At 41.2% G+C, this 19,343-nt stretch overlaps 1 protein-coding gene across 1 annotated transcript; it reads left to right on the plus strand.

Annotated features, from left to right (window-relative positions):
* The first annotated feature begins 4,548 nt into the window (after positions 1-4,548).
* Positions 4,549-10,701, plus strand: LOC131249415 (uncharacterized). The gene is made up of 5 exons (XM_058250187.1): positions 4,549-4,577; positions 4,639-4,796; positions 5,399-5,888; positions 9,986-10,050; positions 10,324-10,701. Exons 1-5 carry the CDS (start codon positions 4,549-4,551, stop codon positions 10,398-10,400), a joined length of 819 nt encoding a protein of 272 aa, XP_058106170.1. The 3' UTR covers positions 10,401-10,701.
* The last annotated feature ends 8,642 nt before the right edge of the window (positions 10,702-19,343 follow it).

The following is a 19,343-nucleotide window of genomic DNA, read 5'->3' on the forward strand; positions in this document are numbered from 1 at the left end:
CGGCATGAATAAAGGGTTAAGAAGAGATGCTGAGCCAGCACACCGTCACCTGGAAACAACAACAAAAAAGAAAAAAGAAAAAAGAAAAAAAGAACGAACAATACATTGGATCGGGGAGTTCGTATTGAGGCGTGATCCAGCATGCATGTTGCAACTATATTTGTGAAAGAATAAATGTGTGTGAGGTCTCAAGTCTGACCGGTTGGACCATAGTTTATGGTCCGCCTAACAAATAACTAGTGTGTAAAGGACATTCCAACCCGTTCAATAGATCAGCCCCCCTTTGAGGAACATTTTCGGAAAAAATCAGCACCATCCACTCATCAAATAGCCACACTCGTGTTTTGTTATGGTCAAACGTTGCAATAAGAGTGGAATAACCAATAAATCAAAAGTCGAAAAGCCAATGCACTAGTGGTACGCTTGAGTTGGATGTGGTTTTGATCTGAAAAAGGAGTAAAACATGTGTATGATACAGCATACAAGGAGAGGATCTTCATGGTAGAACCCACCTTATTCGGGGCACATCGACAAACAGAATGCATATTGGCACAGTTTGCAGGGACGCCAGTGACTTAAGAAAAGAAAGAAGCATGAATGTGATGGCCCTATCATCCCCCCCCCCCCCCCGGATTAGTGGAACTCAATTAAAATGGGTTTTAGTAGTTTTAGTAACTGTAGAATTTGTTAAATCAGATCTTGCAAGCAAGGATCCACTTTTTTAAGAAAGCATCTCCCTCTTCTCAATCTCCACGAATGTGGGCGTGTGGATAGTCTTCGAACCGTTAGCAATCTTTAGGTGGATATTACAAATAAGTTGAGAGATGGAATGGCCCAGCAGTGATAATAATTGCTTCTATCAGACAGCTGTTATATTGATAAGAGCAAAATACAAGAGAGAGGGATCTCCCCACTGAGATAGCGAGAGAAGCAACCTCCAAAGCAAAAACATAATACAGCCTAAATATTGGGAATAACGAGTCCCCAATCTGCTAAAAAATGCTGGACTCTCATGATTGTTGAACCCGAAGATTTAGAGATCCCTGAAAAGCATCTCCCATTTCTTTCTTCCCAAACCAACCACCAGACTGCCAGCAGACATTCTCCACGGTATCGTTCTTTGTTTCCCTAATTTTGGCTCAAGCCAAGCTTTAATCAGACCATCGGAAGAGGAGGGGAGACACCACACTATATTGAAAGAGCTGAGAATAGCCGACCACACTTGAAAAATGAATGAACAGTGAACGAAAAGGTGATCCACCGATTCCTCATCAGCCATGCAGCAGAGACAAATGTTGGTAATTATCATGCCCCTCTTCCTTAAGTTGTCAACGGTCAGAACTTTCTTCTTCCCAAGTAACCAACCGAAAACCAATATCTTTGGGGGAACTTTGAATTTCCAGACTTTTCCTGTCATATAGTTGTCCTCCCTTGAAAAGTTTGAAGCTATGGAAGAACAGAGAGATTTGACCGAAAATAGTTTAGAACGGCCACACCTCCAAATGAGCTTGTCTTCTAACTTATTTTCAAGATGATAGCTGGAGATACAATTGAGAAGAGCCACAAGTTCATCGATTTCCTAATCTTGTAAATCTCTTCTGCAATTGATGTTCCAAACACCGTTTTTCCCTAGTCATGAATAGCAATCAGCCACCGGAATAGATCGGCTCGGCGCAAGACTGTATATGCTTGCAAAGTCATCCTTCAAGGGAGAATTCCCCCGCCCAGATGTCTTCCCAGAAGCGAGTTTTGTCTCCCTTACCTATTACAATGCTGGTCCCTTTGAGAACCTCCCATTTTGAAGATAGGATCCCTCTCCAAATAGCCGAAGCTTTGTATGCCGAAGAGTCTTTGGTCCACCATCCTCCCTCTGATCTCCCATATTTGGTTTTGATAAGCGAGTTCCATAACGACCAGTCTTCTGTTCCCAACCTCCACGTCCATTTGCCTAGAAGAGCCATATTCATGGTTTTTAAATCTCTCACCCCTGCACCCCCTTCTTGGATTTGTTTACACACTTCCTTTCATTCGATCAAATGTATTTTCTTAGCCTCCTCGCCGTGGCACAAAAAGTTCCTTCTTAGTCTTTCTAATATTGCCAAAACCGAAGCCGGACATTTATGTAATGACATGAAATACAAAGGAAGGTTAGACAGCTGATTTTATCAACATGAGCCGACCTCTCAAAGATAAATATCTGCACTTCCATGTGGCAAGGTACTTCCCAAATCTTTCTATAACATTGCCCCAAGAGCGCTTTAGGGGCTTGCCAATACATAAAGGGAGACCAATGAATGAAGAGGGCAACTTTCCCTTTGGACATTGAAACAGATGGGCAAAACTTTCAGTTTCTTCGTCCTCCATGTTGACCCCAAGAATCTTTGACTTTGCCAGATTAACTTTAAGAACCGAGACTGCCTCAAAGCATAAAATAATTGAACGCAGATTGCTGATTTTTTCTTCTTCTGCCTCACTAAATATTAACATGACATCGGCAAACTGAATATGAGATATTGGGATTGTCATACCTTTCACCTTGAAACCGCTGATAATACCTTCTTGTTGCCCCTTTGAAAGCATTCTAGAGAAAACTTCAACTATAATTAAGAGAAGGAAAGGAGACAAACCTATTCTAGACAACCGATGGTCAGACTCAACTTGCAGTGTTAGGCCACGTAATGTGTCGATCAGCCTGATTTTTTTTAAATGGATAATCATCATGGTGGGGCCTAAAATTTTCATGGTTCTGATGCCCTGAACAAGTGGCGTGTTCATGGGAAAGATGGTACGGTACCACAAGCAGTAGCTTTGCCTGCATGTGATTAGTTCTCAGTTCTGGTTTCCTAAAATTTTCTCATTGATTTCTTCTAAAATGATTTAGAAGTATTGGGTTATAGAGACGATTCAATCTTCAATTACATCTCAATTCAATCAAAGATTCTATCTGAACATTCTTCTTCATTAATTATACAGATATTTATAGTAATACACAAATACAGGGAAGCAAATAACACTATCTCAGTTTGCATGAAATACCATGTTGATTGCATCTATCATATTCTTGCAGCCGACAATCACTGTATCCCCCAGATGAAGATGAGTTAAAGAGTATTCCCTGCCAATTTCATTATGACACTTCTTGTAGCCCAACTTAGCAACAGCAATCACCCTCTTGTCCATGCTGGGAACCTTCAGGATACAGAAGAGGCGGGCCACAGTAAGATGGGTGGTCAAAATAAAACCATAGGAGAAAAGTAGCAATTGGAATTGCTAGTGAACTTCCTGATAGAGTACAGTGATTTCAATGCTTGAAGGCAAGTCAACCGATGCATTGCATCTCCAATTGGTGTTTTGGAATTCAGTACCATCTCCCTCCGTACCCATCTGATGTGTGCTTTTCCATTTGAGTATCAGGTGTAGGTTGATCAGACCACATCAGTGACCCACTCATCTGGTATCCATTTGTGTCATGTATTGGGCATCAACTTATCTAAAGCAAGTTTAGAACAAGGGTCTGGAGATATACTTCCCTTGGGTTCCGCTAAATCAGTGACAACACAAATCACCATACGATAGAACCATCTTCAGACCGAAACATTGCATTGCTTACAAGGAAAACGGCTTGAAAGGACCAGTCATATTGCCGCATGATTGATTTGCTCTCACTTCCAAAATTATTCAGAGCAGTTTAGCTCTAGAAATCCAAGTTAGAGATAATTAAAATTTGCATACTGTGCAAAGCTCATCACCAAGGCCAACCTCTCCAATGAATGTGACATAATTGGGAATGGGAAACTCCAGGAAGCTGACATACGAAAGGAGACGAGGATCCGTTCATGCAAAAAAATTGGCACTGAATGTTGTCAGAAATATGGGCATCATACTGCACTACATTGTAACCGAGCTAATTTTCTTTTTCGAAGAAGAAAGAGGAGCGAAACAAGGATCGACGGCATGATGAAGGAGAATCAGCAGCCACAATCCACGACAACAATGACTAGAGAAATAGATGCCTCGACTGGTTCTTAGGATCGTCGTTTGAGATACTCGAGGAGAAGATCATCCTCAGTTAGTGAGCGAGAATCTCACAGAGGTAAAGGGCACGATCGATCTCCCTCATGGCAACCGTCCCCCAACCGTGGAAGAAGAGCCTCCCATGGATGTCGTGCCTCTGCCAGGCAAAACTCTGTCTTGATGGCGACTTTGTAAAAGATTTTGTTTCCATTACAGGTAGAAAAGAAGCTACAACCTCCAAACAACCTCTAACCCAAGGTCCACCCTCATCTCATGACAGGGTCTTCGAGTGGGTGAAGGTCTCTCATTCAAAAAAGGTTGTTCGTTTGGACAACATCCTCCTAACCGTAGTATCCTTCATCACCTCCCAATAGTGTATGATGATAACTTCCCAGAAGAATGGATGGAGATCCAATTTAGAAGAGTTTTTGAGAAGTTTGGAGATGTCCGTGAGATGGTTATCCTGCAAGAAAGGGGCTCCTAAGTTATTTGTGGATTGCTTTTGTGTGATACAATACTGATGAGGAGTCCAAAATGGCGGTGGAAGGTCTTGCTGGCTCAAGGTTTTATGGAAAGAAATCCATGTTAACATTGCTCACTTTGGGCTTGCCCGGGTGAATGTAGAGAGGAGGCTTGCCTCTCCTCCAAGGCCGGACCCGGCGTTGCCTCTCCTCCGCTCCTTTTTTCTGAGCCTCCGGCATCGTCGGCGTTGAGAGTCCCCTCTCCGACAACTCCTTTGTCCTTCAAAGAGGCTTTCCAGGGATCCGTTGTTCCTCCAAAAGGTAAGGAAGGACCTTTGTCCTCTTTCATCCCTATTTCCATTTCTAATCAACCCTCGCCACTTCCTCCATCCCCCTTGCTGGCTCCTTTCACCCCGGCCACCCCCTCTTTTCTTCCCTCTACCCCCCGCTCCTATTCCTCTTGCCACAACTCTATCTACCTCCTCCAGGAGTCCCCTCCCATCTCGATTTTACCCCGGGAGGAGGGTGTTATCCCTACAATTTTTGTTTCGATAGAAATTATGATTAAAGCTAAAGAAAATCTGCAGTGGTCGATCATCGTATCACTCCACCCAGGTTCCTCCCTCCATGACCTATCCGCTTGGTTTCACTTTTTCGGTGAGTTATCGTCGGGTGATGTCTTCCTCAGTTTCTTATCTCCATTAGAGGTTTGGGCCTCTTTTAGACCCCTCACTAACATCGATAGCATTATCTTCATTGGCTCTGGACATAGGGTTGGGCCGGTGAAAGATCTCTGTAAATGGGAGTCCTGGTCACGGTTTGGTAGTGAAGTTGTTTGTGTTTCCTTGTCCAATATCCCTTTAGAAATCTAATTTAAAGATTTTTAAATTTTTTTTTTTTTCTTTTATTGGGTTCTTATGTAGGTGAGGTGATGGAAATTCACCAAACCACTAAGAGTTGGTCAGATCTCCGAGCGGCTAAGATGCAGATTCGAACTAGGAAGTCGACAGAGATTCCTTCTTCTGTGAGGGTTAAGGTGGGGCAGCTTTCCTTCGATATCTCTATTTTTTGTGAAGATTCCCCTCTGACCTCTGAAGATACCGACGGCAAGGGTACGCAATTGTCACTAGAGCCTGACAAGGAAGACGGTATTCTGGATGCGGTAGTCTGTGGACTACAGAACCAAGAAGATTGGATGCCCCAAGCATTCCACTCGTGTCATCGTTCTGAAGGGCACGTGGCTCTGGCTTCGCAACACGTGTCCCAAAATCACCTGAGTTCAACTATACACACGCCTCTTCCCTCTCTCGCGTCGATTGAGAAGACCTTTGAGAACAACCTAGAAGGCTCGGTATATATGCCTGATCTTTTGTTGATAGATTTGCAGCCGCCCGTCTTTATGAGACAAAGTGAGTCCTCGTGAAACCCACCCTTCTCTCGCGAGATATTAGATGAGTGGATGCCATATCCCCAATACGACAACTCATTCCCTCATGCCTCCCTGGGATCGAGGATGAGTATGGCTATGTGTCAGGTCGCTGCGATGCCCTCGCCGATTTTGTCTCATCAAGACTCAGAGACACCCATCCCTCCCTTCCCCCAAGGTGCCACCTCGCTAGATACTCGAGATTTCACCGATGCGAGACAACTGACTTTTCCAGAATCCTCGGGCGCTTCCAAGACTTGTGAGACATGCCCACTCGACCTAATCTTAAAATCTTCAGATTAGATCCCTTCCATCCTTACGCATCCGGACTGGACTCACACTGGCAGTGAGAATGTTAACAATCTTCTTTTCAAGAAGCGCTTATTCCCATCACTCTCACTGCAATAATAACGAAGATGTGGTTGTCCTTCCTCAACCCTCATCTCCACCCTCTTTCTTGATTTTGCCACACTTGGAAGACCATGAGAATCCCCAGTTACACATCTAAATTTCACACTCTCATAGTGTATTAGTGCGGGAACCATTTCTTACTCCCGTCTTCCTCGATTTTCTCTTCTTCTAACCTTAACGAGTTCTTTCGTGTTGCCCATTCTTCTCCAGATGTGGTCTGTCCCCTAGCCATGATCCCGATTTCTGACCAGCATGATCTCCGGGAAGAGACGGACCTTACTTTCCTTCCAGAGGGATTTGAGGATGTGTTAGATATCTAACCGATTATCTCAATCTCTTCTTAAGGTAACACCAGAAGTATTAGGAGGAACTACCTTCCCTGAACATTCCAAAGGATGTTTAGGAGAAGCCATTAAGAAGAAAGGTGGGTTCCTGAAACAATGGATCACGTGGGCAGGCTCATGGGAGTGGTGTTTGGGAATACTAACGAAGATTTCATTGTGCTCTTCAAGTTAATTGCGGAAAGAGGTCTCAGTACTACAATAAATGGCATTCCTGTTGTAGATCCGTCACGTCTAGGCCAACGTAACATGTAACTCCTTTACTTAAGGGCCGTGCCGCCAGGCCTCTTGGAAGCCATATCGAAAGAAAATAGAAGAGGGAGGGGGAAGACAAAAGTTTTGCAATGAAAATTCTTTCTTGGAATGTTAGAGGGCTAGGATGCCCCCATAAGCGATCCCAGGTTAAGGATATGTGTAATAGATCTAAAGCCAAAGTGATTTTTTTTGCAAGAAACGAAGCTCGAAGCTATGGACGGAGGTCTTGTTAATTCTCTTTGGCGCCGTAGAGGTAAGGATTGGTTGGTCCTTGATGCAACCGGCTCTACTGGAGGTATCTTGGTTATGCTGGATACCTCTGATAGATCGGTTGAAGACAGTTGGATTGGTCTTTTTTCTATTAATATTGTGTTTATGGAAGTTGGTTTGGGCTTTCGGGGATTTATGGCCCTACAAATCCTTTGTCTTATCCATCTTTTTGGCTTGAGCTCTCCTCTATTATCAACAGATGGAATCTTCCATGGGTGGTCAGACGAGATTTTAATGTTGTTTGCTTTTCCTTTGAGCGATCTAAGGGGTTGTCCATCAATTCTTCCACGAGACAATTTTCAAACTGGGTGGCCAGACATGGGATGATGGACATCCCTATGGGAGGAGTGAAGTTTACCTAGTATAATCTCAGAAATCCCCCTTCCATGTCTCTTCTTGATAGATTTTTGTTATCCCATGACTGGGTCACTCATTTCTCTTTTGCGAGACAAACAAGTTTGCCCAAACCTGTCTCTGATCATTGCCCCATTCTTTTGGAAGCTGAAGAGTTGAATTGGGGTCCCAAACCCTTCAGGTTTAAATTAGCCTGGATGGATTTGAAGGGCTTCCAAGATATGATTTATGACTGGTGGAACTCTTGTGATTGTGAAGGAAAACCAGGTTTTATCTTGATGAAAAAATTGCAATTTGTGAAGATGAAGCTCAGGTCCTAGCATAAAGTTATCTTCGGCAAGAGAGAAGTTGAGATCACAGCTCTGCTGGCTGATATCCAAGCTTTGGACATTAAGGAAGAGGCCCAACTTCTCTCTGAGGAAGAGATGGCCCTACGACTCCAATTATCCTATGATTACTGTAGTAGGCTAAAGGAAGAGGAGATCAAATGGAGGCAATGCTCTAGGGCCCTATGGCTAAAGGAGGGTGATCGTAATACCAAATTATTTCACAAATTTGTTAATGCTTGAGCGCGAGCTAATGCTATTGCTTCTCTGTCTATTAATAACATTGTGGTTACTGAGAAAGCAACTATTTGCAATTCTATACTGAAATTCTTTTATGAATTGCTAACCGTTGACCCTGTTGATCATCCAAGGTTGGATGGTCTGCCTTTCCGCTCCTTATCGGAGGAGGAAGCTAATCTCCTTTAAAGGGATGTTGATCTAGAAGAGCTTAAGCTAGTCGTTTGGGATCGGGGGAGAGACAAAGCCCCAAGACCTGGTGAATTCCCCCTGGCTTTCTTTTAATCGTTTTGGGACATCATTAAACACGACCTTTTTTCTTTTGTCTAGGAATTCTTTGTTGAATTTAGGTTCTCAACTGAGCTGAGTAGTACTTTCATAGCGTTGATCCGAAGCTTGAAGGTGCTCAGGAGTTGTCTGACTTTCGTTCGATCAGCTTACTTGGTAGCCCTTACAAAATTCTGTTTAAGTATTAGCTTAGAGACTTAAAATGGTCATATCTAGAATTGTGTCTCCCTTCCACTTTGCCTTTGTGGAGGATTGTCAGATCCTTGGTTGTGCCCTCATTGCTAATGAATGTCTTGATTCTTGTGTCAGGGAGAAAAGAAAAGGAATTATCTATAAACTTGGCATCCAAAAAGCTTCCAACCATGTCGATTGGTCATTTCTGGATTATATATTGGAAAGAATGGGCTTTTGGTTTCAAATGGCGATCCTGGATGCGCATATGCATATCCACCCCCAAATACTCACTTTTGATCAATGACTCTCCATTTGGTTATTTCGTGCTTCCAGGGGCCTTCGTCAGGGAGATCCTTTATCTCAATTCCTCTTTGTTTTAGCCTCTGAAGCCTTGAGCGGTATGCTTTCTCGGGGGCAGGATATGAACTTATTTAGAGGTTTCTCCATTCCTAACTTCCCAACTTGTATTAATCATTTGCAGTTTGCTGATGATACTCTCCTCTTTTGTGATGCAAATGATTTGAAGATCACCCTCCTTAGTATGACCCTTTGCTGGTTCCAAGTGGTATCGGGATTTGAGATTAATGTCTAAATCTGAGGTGTATAATTCTCTTGGTAATATCCTAGGTTGTAAAGTTGGTACCCTCCCTACTCTGTACCTTGGTCTGCCTCTCTACGCTGGTAAGCCTTCACTATTTCTTTGGGACAAGATTTTGGAAGAAAAAAAAAACGAAAAAAAAAAACTATCTTCTTGGATGTTGAACACTCTCTCTAGGGGGAAGGATTACTTTGATCAAGGCTTCCTTATCCAACATGCCTATTTACTCCTTATCCTTGTTCTTATGGGCCAAGTCAGTGATCTCTAACATAGACAAGTTGCGGTGGAAATTTTTGTGGCAGAGGAACTCTGAATCCTTCAAGTTCCATCTTCTTCAATGGAAGGAGGTTTGTGTCCCCTATAACGAAGGAGGTGATAATATCAAAGATCTTCACATTATGAATAAAGCTCTCCTAGGTAAGTGGATTTGGTGCTTTAGCGTGGAGCCTGGTAGCCTTTGGGGAAGAATTATAGCAACCAAATATGGTTCTTCTCCTGCTTATTGGTGGATTAGGGATTCGTTTATGTATCGGTCCTCCTTTCTATGGAAAGGGATTGCTAAACTTTTCCCCTTGGTCCATGATAGAATCTCATTTTCTCTACGCAACGGCTTGAGGATCCGATTTTGGTTGGATGTTTGGTCGGGGAACTCCAACTTAGCTAAAGATTTTCCGAATTTATTTGCCTTAACCCCATATCACGACATTGTTGTCTCTAATTGCTTTGTTGCTAATGTCTCTGGGGGATCTTGGATCCCTCCTCTTAGAAGACATCTTTATGACGACGAGTTTAAGGAATTCTTACTTTTGTTGGTGTGTTTGCAGGCTCAGGGGTACCATATCCTGCAAGGGAGGACTCCGTGTGGTGGAGGCCATCCAATTCAAGAGCGTTCACAGTTAGATCTTTCTACAATCAACTTCATTCTCGGGTGAATTCTTTTTCCTGCTACCACACAGGAGCCTAGTGGTCCTATGGTCCTCCCCTGAAGTTTGCGGCCTTTGGATGGCTCGCCGCTCGGAACCACATTCTTACGGTGGATAATTTGAAAAAAAGAGGCATGTGTTGCTGAATGTCCGCCTCCTTTGTCTTCATCAGGAAGAATCGGTTGACCACCTCCTTATTCACTGCAATTTTTCCTCTGATCTGTGGAGTGTGTTGCGCTTAGTAGGTGTCTCTTGGTCTATGCCCTCTTCTCTAGACAACCTATTTTGCTGCTGGCATGGGGAGTCAAGAGGTGCGTTATGAAAATGAAAGTGGCGGTGTATCTTCTTTGTGGTTCTTTGGGCGGTGTGGGCTGAACGCAATAAATATTGTTTTAGGAACCTCTGTTCTTCAGCGGTTGTCATGTTCTCAAGGGTTTTGGTTTTATGTAGGGATTGGGCCCCTTAAGGCCAGGATGATTTTGTTTTGTTGGAGCGCGTCGATAGTTTTTCTGTTTTCTTCCCTTTTCTCCTTTCTCCAGGTCTCCCCTGTTTCTTTTGTTGCTTTTTTGTTTTGCTTTTGTAACCTTGCCGTTTCGGCTCTTTAATAAATTTTCTTATCTCTAGATATATTAAAAAAAATACATTGTAACCGAGCTGAAGCACATAATAGAAAGTTACCTACTGCAAGTTACAACTACTATTGCAAGATCCCCTCCAGTCTCTGTCAAATCCAACCCACTTACAACGTTGAAGAAGATGGTTTGCAAGAAGAATCCAAGCAATGAAGTTGATCAAATATGCATACTCAGACAACATATACTAGTGAGATGCTATCTTCTATCATTGCCATGCCTTTGTCATGGAATCCCATTATTGAAATAATTAAGAAGAGATAATCACAATGGAAGATATCTCCTCTCTCTGGCGTCAACATAACTCTCATTAAATTGGTGCTTGAAAATCTCCCTGTGTGGGATAAGGTTTAAAGATACTTCTTGTGAGATGATAAGGGAGAGGGTAAAAAATTTCACCTGGTTAAGTGGGATAAGGTTCAAAAGTCCGAGAGGAATGGGAGTATTGGGAATTTGGGATTGAAAGAGTTAGAGACAAAAATGTGGCTATGCTTGGAAGTAGTGATGGAGATTTGGGGAAGAATATAGGGCGTTGTGGAGGAATGTCATAAGTAGCACAAATGGCAATTCCGAAGGGTGTTGGACCCTACACACTCCACAGAAATGAGGGCTTGGAAGTTTAAAAAGGCATCTCTTTTTTTGGCTCTAATCCTACAACGAAGAAAGTCAGAATACTTATGTCAAGGCGTGCAAGTCTTTCAAAAAGGACATCCACTTCATTGCCGGCAAGGTTGATAAGGTGAAGTTCTATAAAGCCATGTATGGATCAACGATGTCTCCCTAAAGGATTTGTTTCCTTCTTTGTATATTCTCTCCATGTGCAAAGAGAGGCTAAGGTGATGGACTGCTACAATTTCAGTAGAGGAATGGTTACCTGCAATGTAATCGCCCAGCGGAACCTGATAGAAGAGGAAGTTGAAGCCTCCAATAGACTAGTGGTATCGTTTTGTAGCTCTAAGATTAATCCGTCGGAGGAAGATAAAAGGTTATGGAGTTGATCGAAGAATGGCAAGTTCTCCAAATACCTGTACATATCAATGATGGTGAGGAATGATCATCATCCTCTCTCACTGGGCAAGGTTTGGAAATCCTCCATCCCTCTGAGGGTGAAAGCTTTTGCGTGGATTATTAGCCCATTGTGATCCCAAACAAACAAAATTTTCACGATCGACAATCTCTATAAGAGAAATTGCCAGCCTTATGGCCGTTATGATACAGGCTGTAACAATCGTTTTTTTCTAGAGGTAAAAATGTGCCCCGTATTGGCCAATTATAGGCCCGTGCCAGTCCATTGAGGCCCTGTATCAGCCTGTTATGGGCCCTTAACGGACGTTATAGGCCCGTTGCGGGCTATTTTTTCTCAAATCGGGAGTTAAGGCCCCATATCGCATAACGGGCACCACTGTTATCGTTACATAACGACAGTTACAGCCGTTACGTAATCGTTTTTCAATACCTTCGTTGTGATGCCACGACAGAAATTTGGAATCACTTCTTTAATCTCTTTGCAACCGCGTAGTTCTTAATGACTCCATTCCAGTTATTCTGGAAGGATGGAATAAGGATCCTTTCCCACCAAAGTGGGAGATTCTATGAGAAATGTTCCCTATGGGATATTATGGTGCACTTGGAAAGAGAGAAACTAACAGATTTTTTAAGAGAAAGTCACCTTGCTAGATCTTTTTTTTAAAAAAACACACACTCACATCCTACACACCCACGCACTCACACCATAGTGGGATTTCACCGCAATGAGTACTCGAACCCATGACCTCGTGTTGAAACTCTTGTGAGTCCACCACCGAGGCACAAGTAAGGAGCCCCTTGTTGGATCTTATAAATAGGAAGATTCCGTCTATGGTTTTGGAGTGGACCTTGCTTCATCCCAACTTTCATCATCATCATCATCATCATCAAAGCCTTATCCCAATTAATTGGGGTTGGCTACATGAATCCTTTTTCGCCATTCCACTCTATCAAGTGCCATAAGTTCTGTTAGACCATAGGTCATCGAGTCTTTTCTAACCACCTCCACCCATGTACTTTTGGGCCTTCCCCTGGCCCTTTTTGAGCCTTCAACTTGTAAGAACTCACCCCTAACCCATGCAGTTCTTGGTCTCCGTTGTACATCACCAAACCATTTAAGTATACTTTCCCTCATTTTGTTACCTATTGGTGCTGCTTCATCCCATCTTTAAGAGTGAAAAATGGTTCTGTCAGTCTTTCCTCTTGGAGGTCTTTCATTTTTGTGGGAAATTTGTTTCACTAGGTTGAACCCACTTTTGGTGTTTCTTACTGGAGATGATTCTTTATCATCTCTTTGCTTTCTCGTTCTGTTGTTTTTGTTTCTTTTTTCATAATAAAATGTTTAGTTACTACCTTTTATCATCTAACTAATAGTTCAAACAACTTGATTGTTATCAGAGATTCTGAATCATTTGAGACTTGAAGCTGATTATGTGACATCTTAAGTATATTAAATATTTCTTAAGAAAATATAGATTGAGAAAGATTAGCTACGAGGAGGCAAAAAAGCATGACTGTCTTCAAGATTGCTTCATTAAAATACAGTCAATGATTTTTGTATGACATTTTGACATGGTTATGCTTGTCCAATCATTCTGATTTGGTCTATGGTTCATTTATTGAACCTTATTACAAATGCACAGTTAATATCAGCATAAACATGCCATAATGAGTATGAGAATTTTACTACATACTGCTCAGTTATAGTTAGAAAGCAACAGTTCTGAAAATTTAAGAGGCCGAAGCACTTGAGAAGTATATGTATAAATAATAAATTATCTTGACTATATAAATACAAAAGCAACTTACCAACTGATCTTCTTTACAAAAAATAATGATTCAGCAAGTAAACAGCAATAACACAAACCTGACCAAGTTAAGGGTGATGTTAATGGAATCACAGCAACATTATCTAGTAGTAGAGGCAAGAAGTTCCCCAGCAATATGGAGATTCTAAAGTGGAAGGGATGACAAACACCTTGAGTGAGAAGCAACTCTAAATGTAATTTGGCCAGATACATCAAAAGGCATAATTTGGAGAGGATTCAAGCACATGGATACCCGTGATCAAGTTTTTGAGAAAATTTAAGTTTATTTAGTTCAACTCCCCATGCTCCCTATCTGACACTCCATATCCTAATTCCTAAAGCAGCCATAATCCCATAACCATAAGCCCATAGAACAAGCACCACAATCCACCACCTTAAGTTTCTCTTCAACCTATATTTGTGCAGTACTCCTACTTGAAGCACTCTTGAATCTACATAGTTTTTCAAATAGCTTGTAGCAACTAAAATTTTCAATCCCATTTCTACTTCTTGCCACAGTGGGCAACTACGTCTAATAATAACAATATTAGCACCATGAGTCACAAAAACCCTACTCAAAATATACAGTCCCATGTGTACCACAAACTCCTCTAAAAGTACAAAAGAAAAACATAAGAAAGATGATGTACTTCATTTTTTTGGAGGATTACAAATTGGTTGAAAACTGAAACCAGTACATCGGCGAGTCTCAATCGCTCAGTCTATCCTCTAGGAAGGGGATGCCGACCAAGTACCAACTATACTACAAAGTGTAGACAAAAGATGTCCATATAGCCATAGGAGATCCATCCTTGTTAAGAAACCAAGCACGGAATTTGTTTCTTTTCAATTATGACATGCAACGTAACCATCTTTTTCGTCTCAACCTGCAATTTATTGCCCTTAGAGCTTTGATTGGACTTATTGACCAAAGAGTGGGCCTTCATTTCAATGCTTGCTGCTTTCTTAATGTGTTCAAGGTTCACCAATGAGCCAGAAAGGTGATATCTTGGTAGGTATATGGTTATGGAAACAATGGTGTGACTTGGAAGTATATGGATATGAAGAATGTCCTACAAAATATGGGAACTCAAGTGTTGTTCCTACTGCTATAAAGATGAAACACCCAGACAAAGCTTTTAAGAACTAAAATAGTACGGACCCTTACAATATAAAATATAATGTACTGTAGATGTTAAATTTTATAATACATAAAAAGAAATTTTAAAACATACAAGTCATGTTGGTAATCATCTATCAGTGGGTTCCCTGCTATTTTCTGCAGCCAACAACTCAAGCATGACCTTTCACGTATGTGGGTGTTTCTTTCTTAGTGGTTTGCCTGACAACTACCCTCCATGACATTACTTTGCCTGTTCACCCTTTGGCCATTCATGTAATGGATGTGTCAGGGGTTAATACTGGGTGGAACCATGCTGGCATGTGAGTGGTCTCGATATGAACTGCTACCATGGTCAGTTCCAAGAGACCAGGTAAAAGATGGAGCCTGATATTTGTCAGGCAGCCAATCATAAAACTTTTGTCGTTGTACACAAAAACCAAACACAAACAGCTAGGAGTGAGGCTAAGATGATGAAAACAGTGATTCGGATACAGCTATGGTCATATCATGTTATATTGTATTCCCATACCGATATCTTATCGCCTGGATATCAATACTCCAAGCCTATATACGAATCCGGGTACCATAGCTGAAGGCCACGAAAAATTCCCCAAAAGACCCCAATTATATATATATATATATATATATATATATATATGGGAAAAGGTACTATGTGCTCGACCTCACGATAAGCTCCTGTGAGGTCGAGCTGTGTGGGCCCCACCGTGATGCGTGTCAACCATCAACACTGTGCATTTGATGGGTCCCCTCTAAATTATGGGATATCCCAAAAATCAGCCGTATATGGAACTCAGGTGGGCCATACCATCTAAAATCATGTGAAGACCCCGTTAAAACATATAAAAGCACTTGGTGGGGCCCACCTGAGTTTTGAATGCTGCTGAAACTTGGTCTGAACCCTCATCCAAGTGGGATACACATAATGGATGGGCTGGATTTGCAAACCACATCTCGGTGGGCCCAAAAAATGATTATGAATGTTTTAATGGTGCACGGCCCCTCCCCACTTCTGTATGTCGTGTGGCCCACGCAAGTCACGGATTGACTTGATTTTTGAGACCTAGGCCCACAATGGAATGGTGCATCTGACTAATGGGGTAGATGTTCGAAACGCATCACGGTGGGGCCCACACAGCTCGACCTCATGGGACGGACTCATGAGGTCGAGCGCATAGTACCTTTTCACTATATATATATATATATATATATATATATATATATATATATATATATATATATATATATATATATATCCTCAAATGAACTTGCGTAAACCAAAAATTACCGAACTATTGATTACCCCTAGAAAACATGGCCAGACTAAAGTTGCATGAAGCACGAAGCAATACGACAACAAATTCAGGTGTGGGAGCTTGGAAACGTTTGTCTTCAGATTTAGCCCAGTGAAGATAATTCTTCCCATTCAATTTTGTGGATGTTATGGATGCATTAAACGAAGGTCTATACACTTGTCTTAGTAACGAGGGACCACTAGGCACTAACTATACCTTTCAGCTCTATCCCTTCCGAAGATGTTGAGTTTAGAAAGCAAAACGTGCTAGCTGAGCAAACATCATAGAACTCAATTTTCATCCAGGGTCGATACTAGGAGCGGTGTTCTGTTTAAATTAGTACATTAATGTGTGGGAACTAGCTCGAGTCCCTAGTTTGTTAGGTTTTTAAGTACTTTGTTCTTCATTGATGATTTTTCTTGAATGACGTGGTTGTATCTCTTGAAACATAGGTCAGAAGTCTTTCATGTATTTCACAATTTTCATAACAAAATAAAAACTCAATTTGGTGATTTGATAATGCCTTACATTTATTTTTTGAGATTTTCACACATATGTACAAAGTCAGGGTATTATCCATCAAACTCTTATGCTTATACGCTGCAACAAAATAAGATGGCCGCGCTCAAGAACAAACATCTGATTGAGGTTACTTGTGCATTGTTGTTAGAAATGAACGTTCCACGGTCTTACTGGGATGATGCAATTCTTATTGCATATCATTTGATAAATAGGATGCTTGGTCAGTTTTAAATGGCAGAACATTGTTATCATTATTAATAATTCATGTTATTGTCCTTCATTTAAAAAGCATCTTGTGATAGCCGATGATACATTCTTTGAACAAGTCCAATTCCATGGCAAAACTAAATGTATTACAAAAGCCACACCTATGGAATTTCCTATACCAAATGTTTTTCCTCCAAATTTTGTTGTTGAGAAACCACCACCTCAGAACACTTTTATGCAGATAAAAGGTAAACATTCTTGCATTTCTCATCTAATCTTTAATTTTGCTACCTTTAATCACTTGTCCACAAATCTTACCTTGTCTAATGTTTCTATTCCCAATTCTGTTAAAAAATGCATTATTGGATGAAAATTGTAAAAGGGCTATAAATGGGGAGATCAATGCCATATATTCAAATGATACATGGGAACTAATTGATTTGCTATTGGGTAAGACAGAAATTAAGTGTAGATGGGCTTACACGGTAAAATTTCTTCCTGATGAATTAGTTGATCATTACAAAGCCAGGGTGGTTGCTAAGGCGCATACTTCAGTTTATGAAGTAGATTATCTAGATACTTTTTCGCTGGTGGCCAAGCTTACTTCGATTCAAGTTGTTATATTAGTAGCTACAAGTCATGATCGGCTACACTTTCAACTAGATGTAAAGAATAAATTTGTGCATAGAGAATTACATGAAAAGTTTATATGGAGCAACCTCCGAAGTACGTTGCTCAGGGGGAGTCCTCGAACTAGATAAGTCTATATATGAATTGAAGCAGTTGTTGTGAGCCCAGTTTAAGAAGTTCAGTAATTTGGCGGTATCGTATGAGTTGAAGAGGAGTAGAGAATACAACACTTCGTTTTCTCAAAGCATACTACATCTGACTATATTGTACTTGTTGTGTATGTGAATGACATTATAATGATAGGTGGTGACTTGGAGGGTATTGAGAAGCTGGAGTTGTATCTTAGATCTCAATTTCAAATAAAAGATCGTGGCCTTCTTCGATATTGGAAGAGACGCATTCAAGTGGTTAGATCCAAAGCTTGAATAAATCAATGCCAAAGAAAATATGTGTGACTTATTGGAAGAGATAGGTATGCTTCATGCCAAGCCTGCGGATACACCGATGGATCCTCATTTCAAACATGAGCTTGAAGGAGAATTATTGGCAGATCATGGCATATACAGAAAACTTGTCAGTAAGCTCATCTATTTGACTGTCACCAGATCAGACATTGCTTTTTCTGTCACCGTGGTTAGTCAGTTAATGTAAAGTCCTAGAGCTCCAAATTTTGCTGCGGTTATGAACATTCTCATGTACTTGAAGGGTACACCTGGGAAAGGTATTCTGAATAGATCTCATGGTCATCTCCAGATAACTGGTTACTGCACGGCCCATACATAAAATCTTGACCAACCCTCTCATAACAGCCAATAACTCTAGCATCTTCTGCAACAATAGATAATAGAAGCCACTAAAAAAATCTACAGAATGAATATAGCCACACTAGCTATCCTCCAAAAATCTGATTACCAATCCATGCCCAGTGTCCAACAAAATCCCTCAGTGATATTACCCATTATGTATTTCCATACCCTGACTCCTATACCACAACAAACTGGGGTTAACCTACCCATCTTCACAAATACCATGTCTTGTAGCAATCACTTTGTTTTCTTTTCTTCTCTTTCTTTCTTCTAGATAGAATGCTGAAATTTTTGTTAAGAAAACAAAAATGAAAAGCAAGGGCTATCTTGTAACAATCACTTCCTTCCACAACATCATCGTCCTCTCTAAACCTCTATAGCCATTTCCCAATAGGGCTTTGTTCATGACTTACTTGGACTCAATGCCAGCAACCCCTGATTGATCAGATTACACCCCTCCATCCACTGTAACAAGTGAAACTCGCGCTTCTCTTCCACCCATACCATACAAAATCACTTTGTAACCTTTCCAATCTATCAGTAACACTCACAGGACAGAGAGAGAAATTAACTACAATGGAAGTGCAGCACAGACACTTCAATAACCTGGCTTACTAACAGCTATAAATTTAAATATTCAATTGCACAAGTAATACTTCACGAAAAAAATCCACAAACACATTGCCCTACAAGCCACATAGCCCCGCAGATTTACCCAACAATTGATATAGAGAATCAAGCTATACCTGCAATAATAGAGTGATTTTGCCAATGCCAGGATCACCGCCAACTAAAACCAAGGAGCCTATAAATCATTCAAAATAAAAGTCAGCCGAAAAAACCAAAAGTAACCAATTTACAGATAAATATGTATATTCAGAGAACTATAAATAAACCGACAACTATATATATTCAGGTCAGGGGGAAAAAAAAAAGGCCTTACTACCCCATGCAGGTCCCTGCCTGTACAAGCTTCAGGGATTAGCATGAAACAACTACAGAGGCAACTCCGAACTGACCACAGAAACATTTCCAGACACATGGGAACCAACTCCTTTTGCCGAAATTGGCAACAAAATCTAACGAAGCCGGCTTTTCAAGTCGCTGATGGGCCTGCGATTCAAATAGAAATCAACAAGCAGTGCCCCAGATGAATGAATTGCAACCTCCAATAACAATTGACAGAGCATGAATCTGC

The sequence above is a fragment of the Magnolia sinica genome, chromosome 1, assembly GCF_029962835.1.
Source record: "Magnolia sinica isolate HGM2019 chromosome 1, MsV1, whole genome shotgun sequence".
Classification (NCBI taxonomy): domain Eukaryota; kingdom Viridiplantae; phylum Streptophyta; class Magnoliopsida; order Magnoliales; family Magnoliaceae; genus Magnolia; species Magnolia sinica.

What these genes read in the sequence shown, in the direction of transcription:
- LOC131249415 (XM_058250187.1), top strand. Translation starts at nt 4,549, where the DNA reads ATGGCGGTGGAAGGTCTTGCTGGCTCAAG. An exon ending in ATCCGTTGTTCCTCCAAAAG is followed by an intron (nt 4,797 to 5,398) that starts GTAAGGAAGGAC and finishes GTTCTTATGTAG; the next exon opens with GTGAGGTGATGGAAATTCAC. An exon ending in CCAATTCAAGAGCGTTCACA is followed by an intron (nt 10,051 to 10,323) that starts GTTAGATCTTTC and finishes TGCGCTTAGTAG; the next exon opens with GTGTCTCTTGGTCTATGCCC.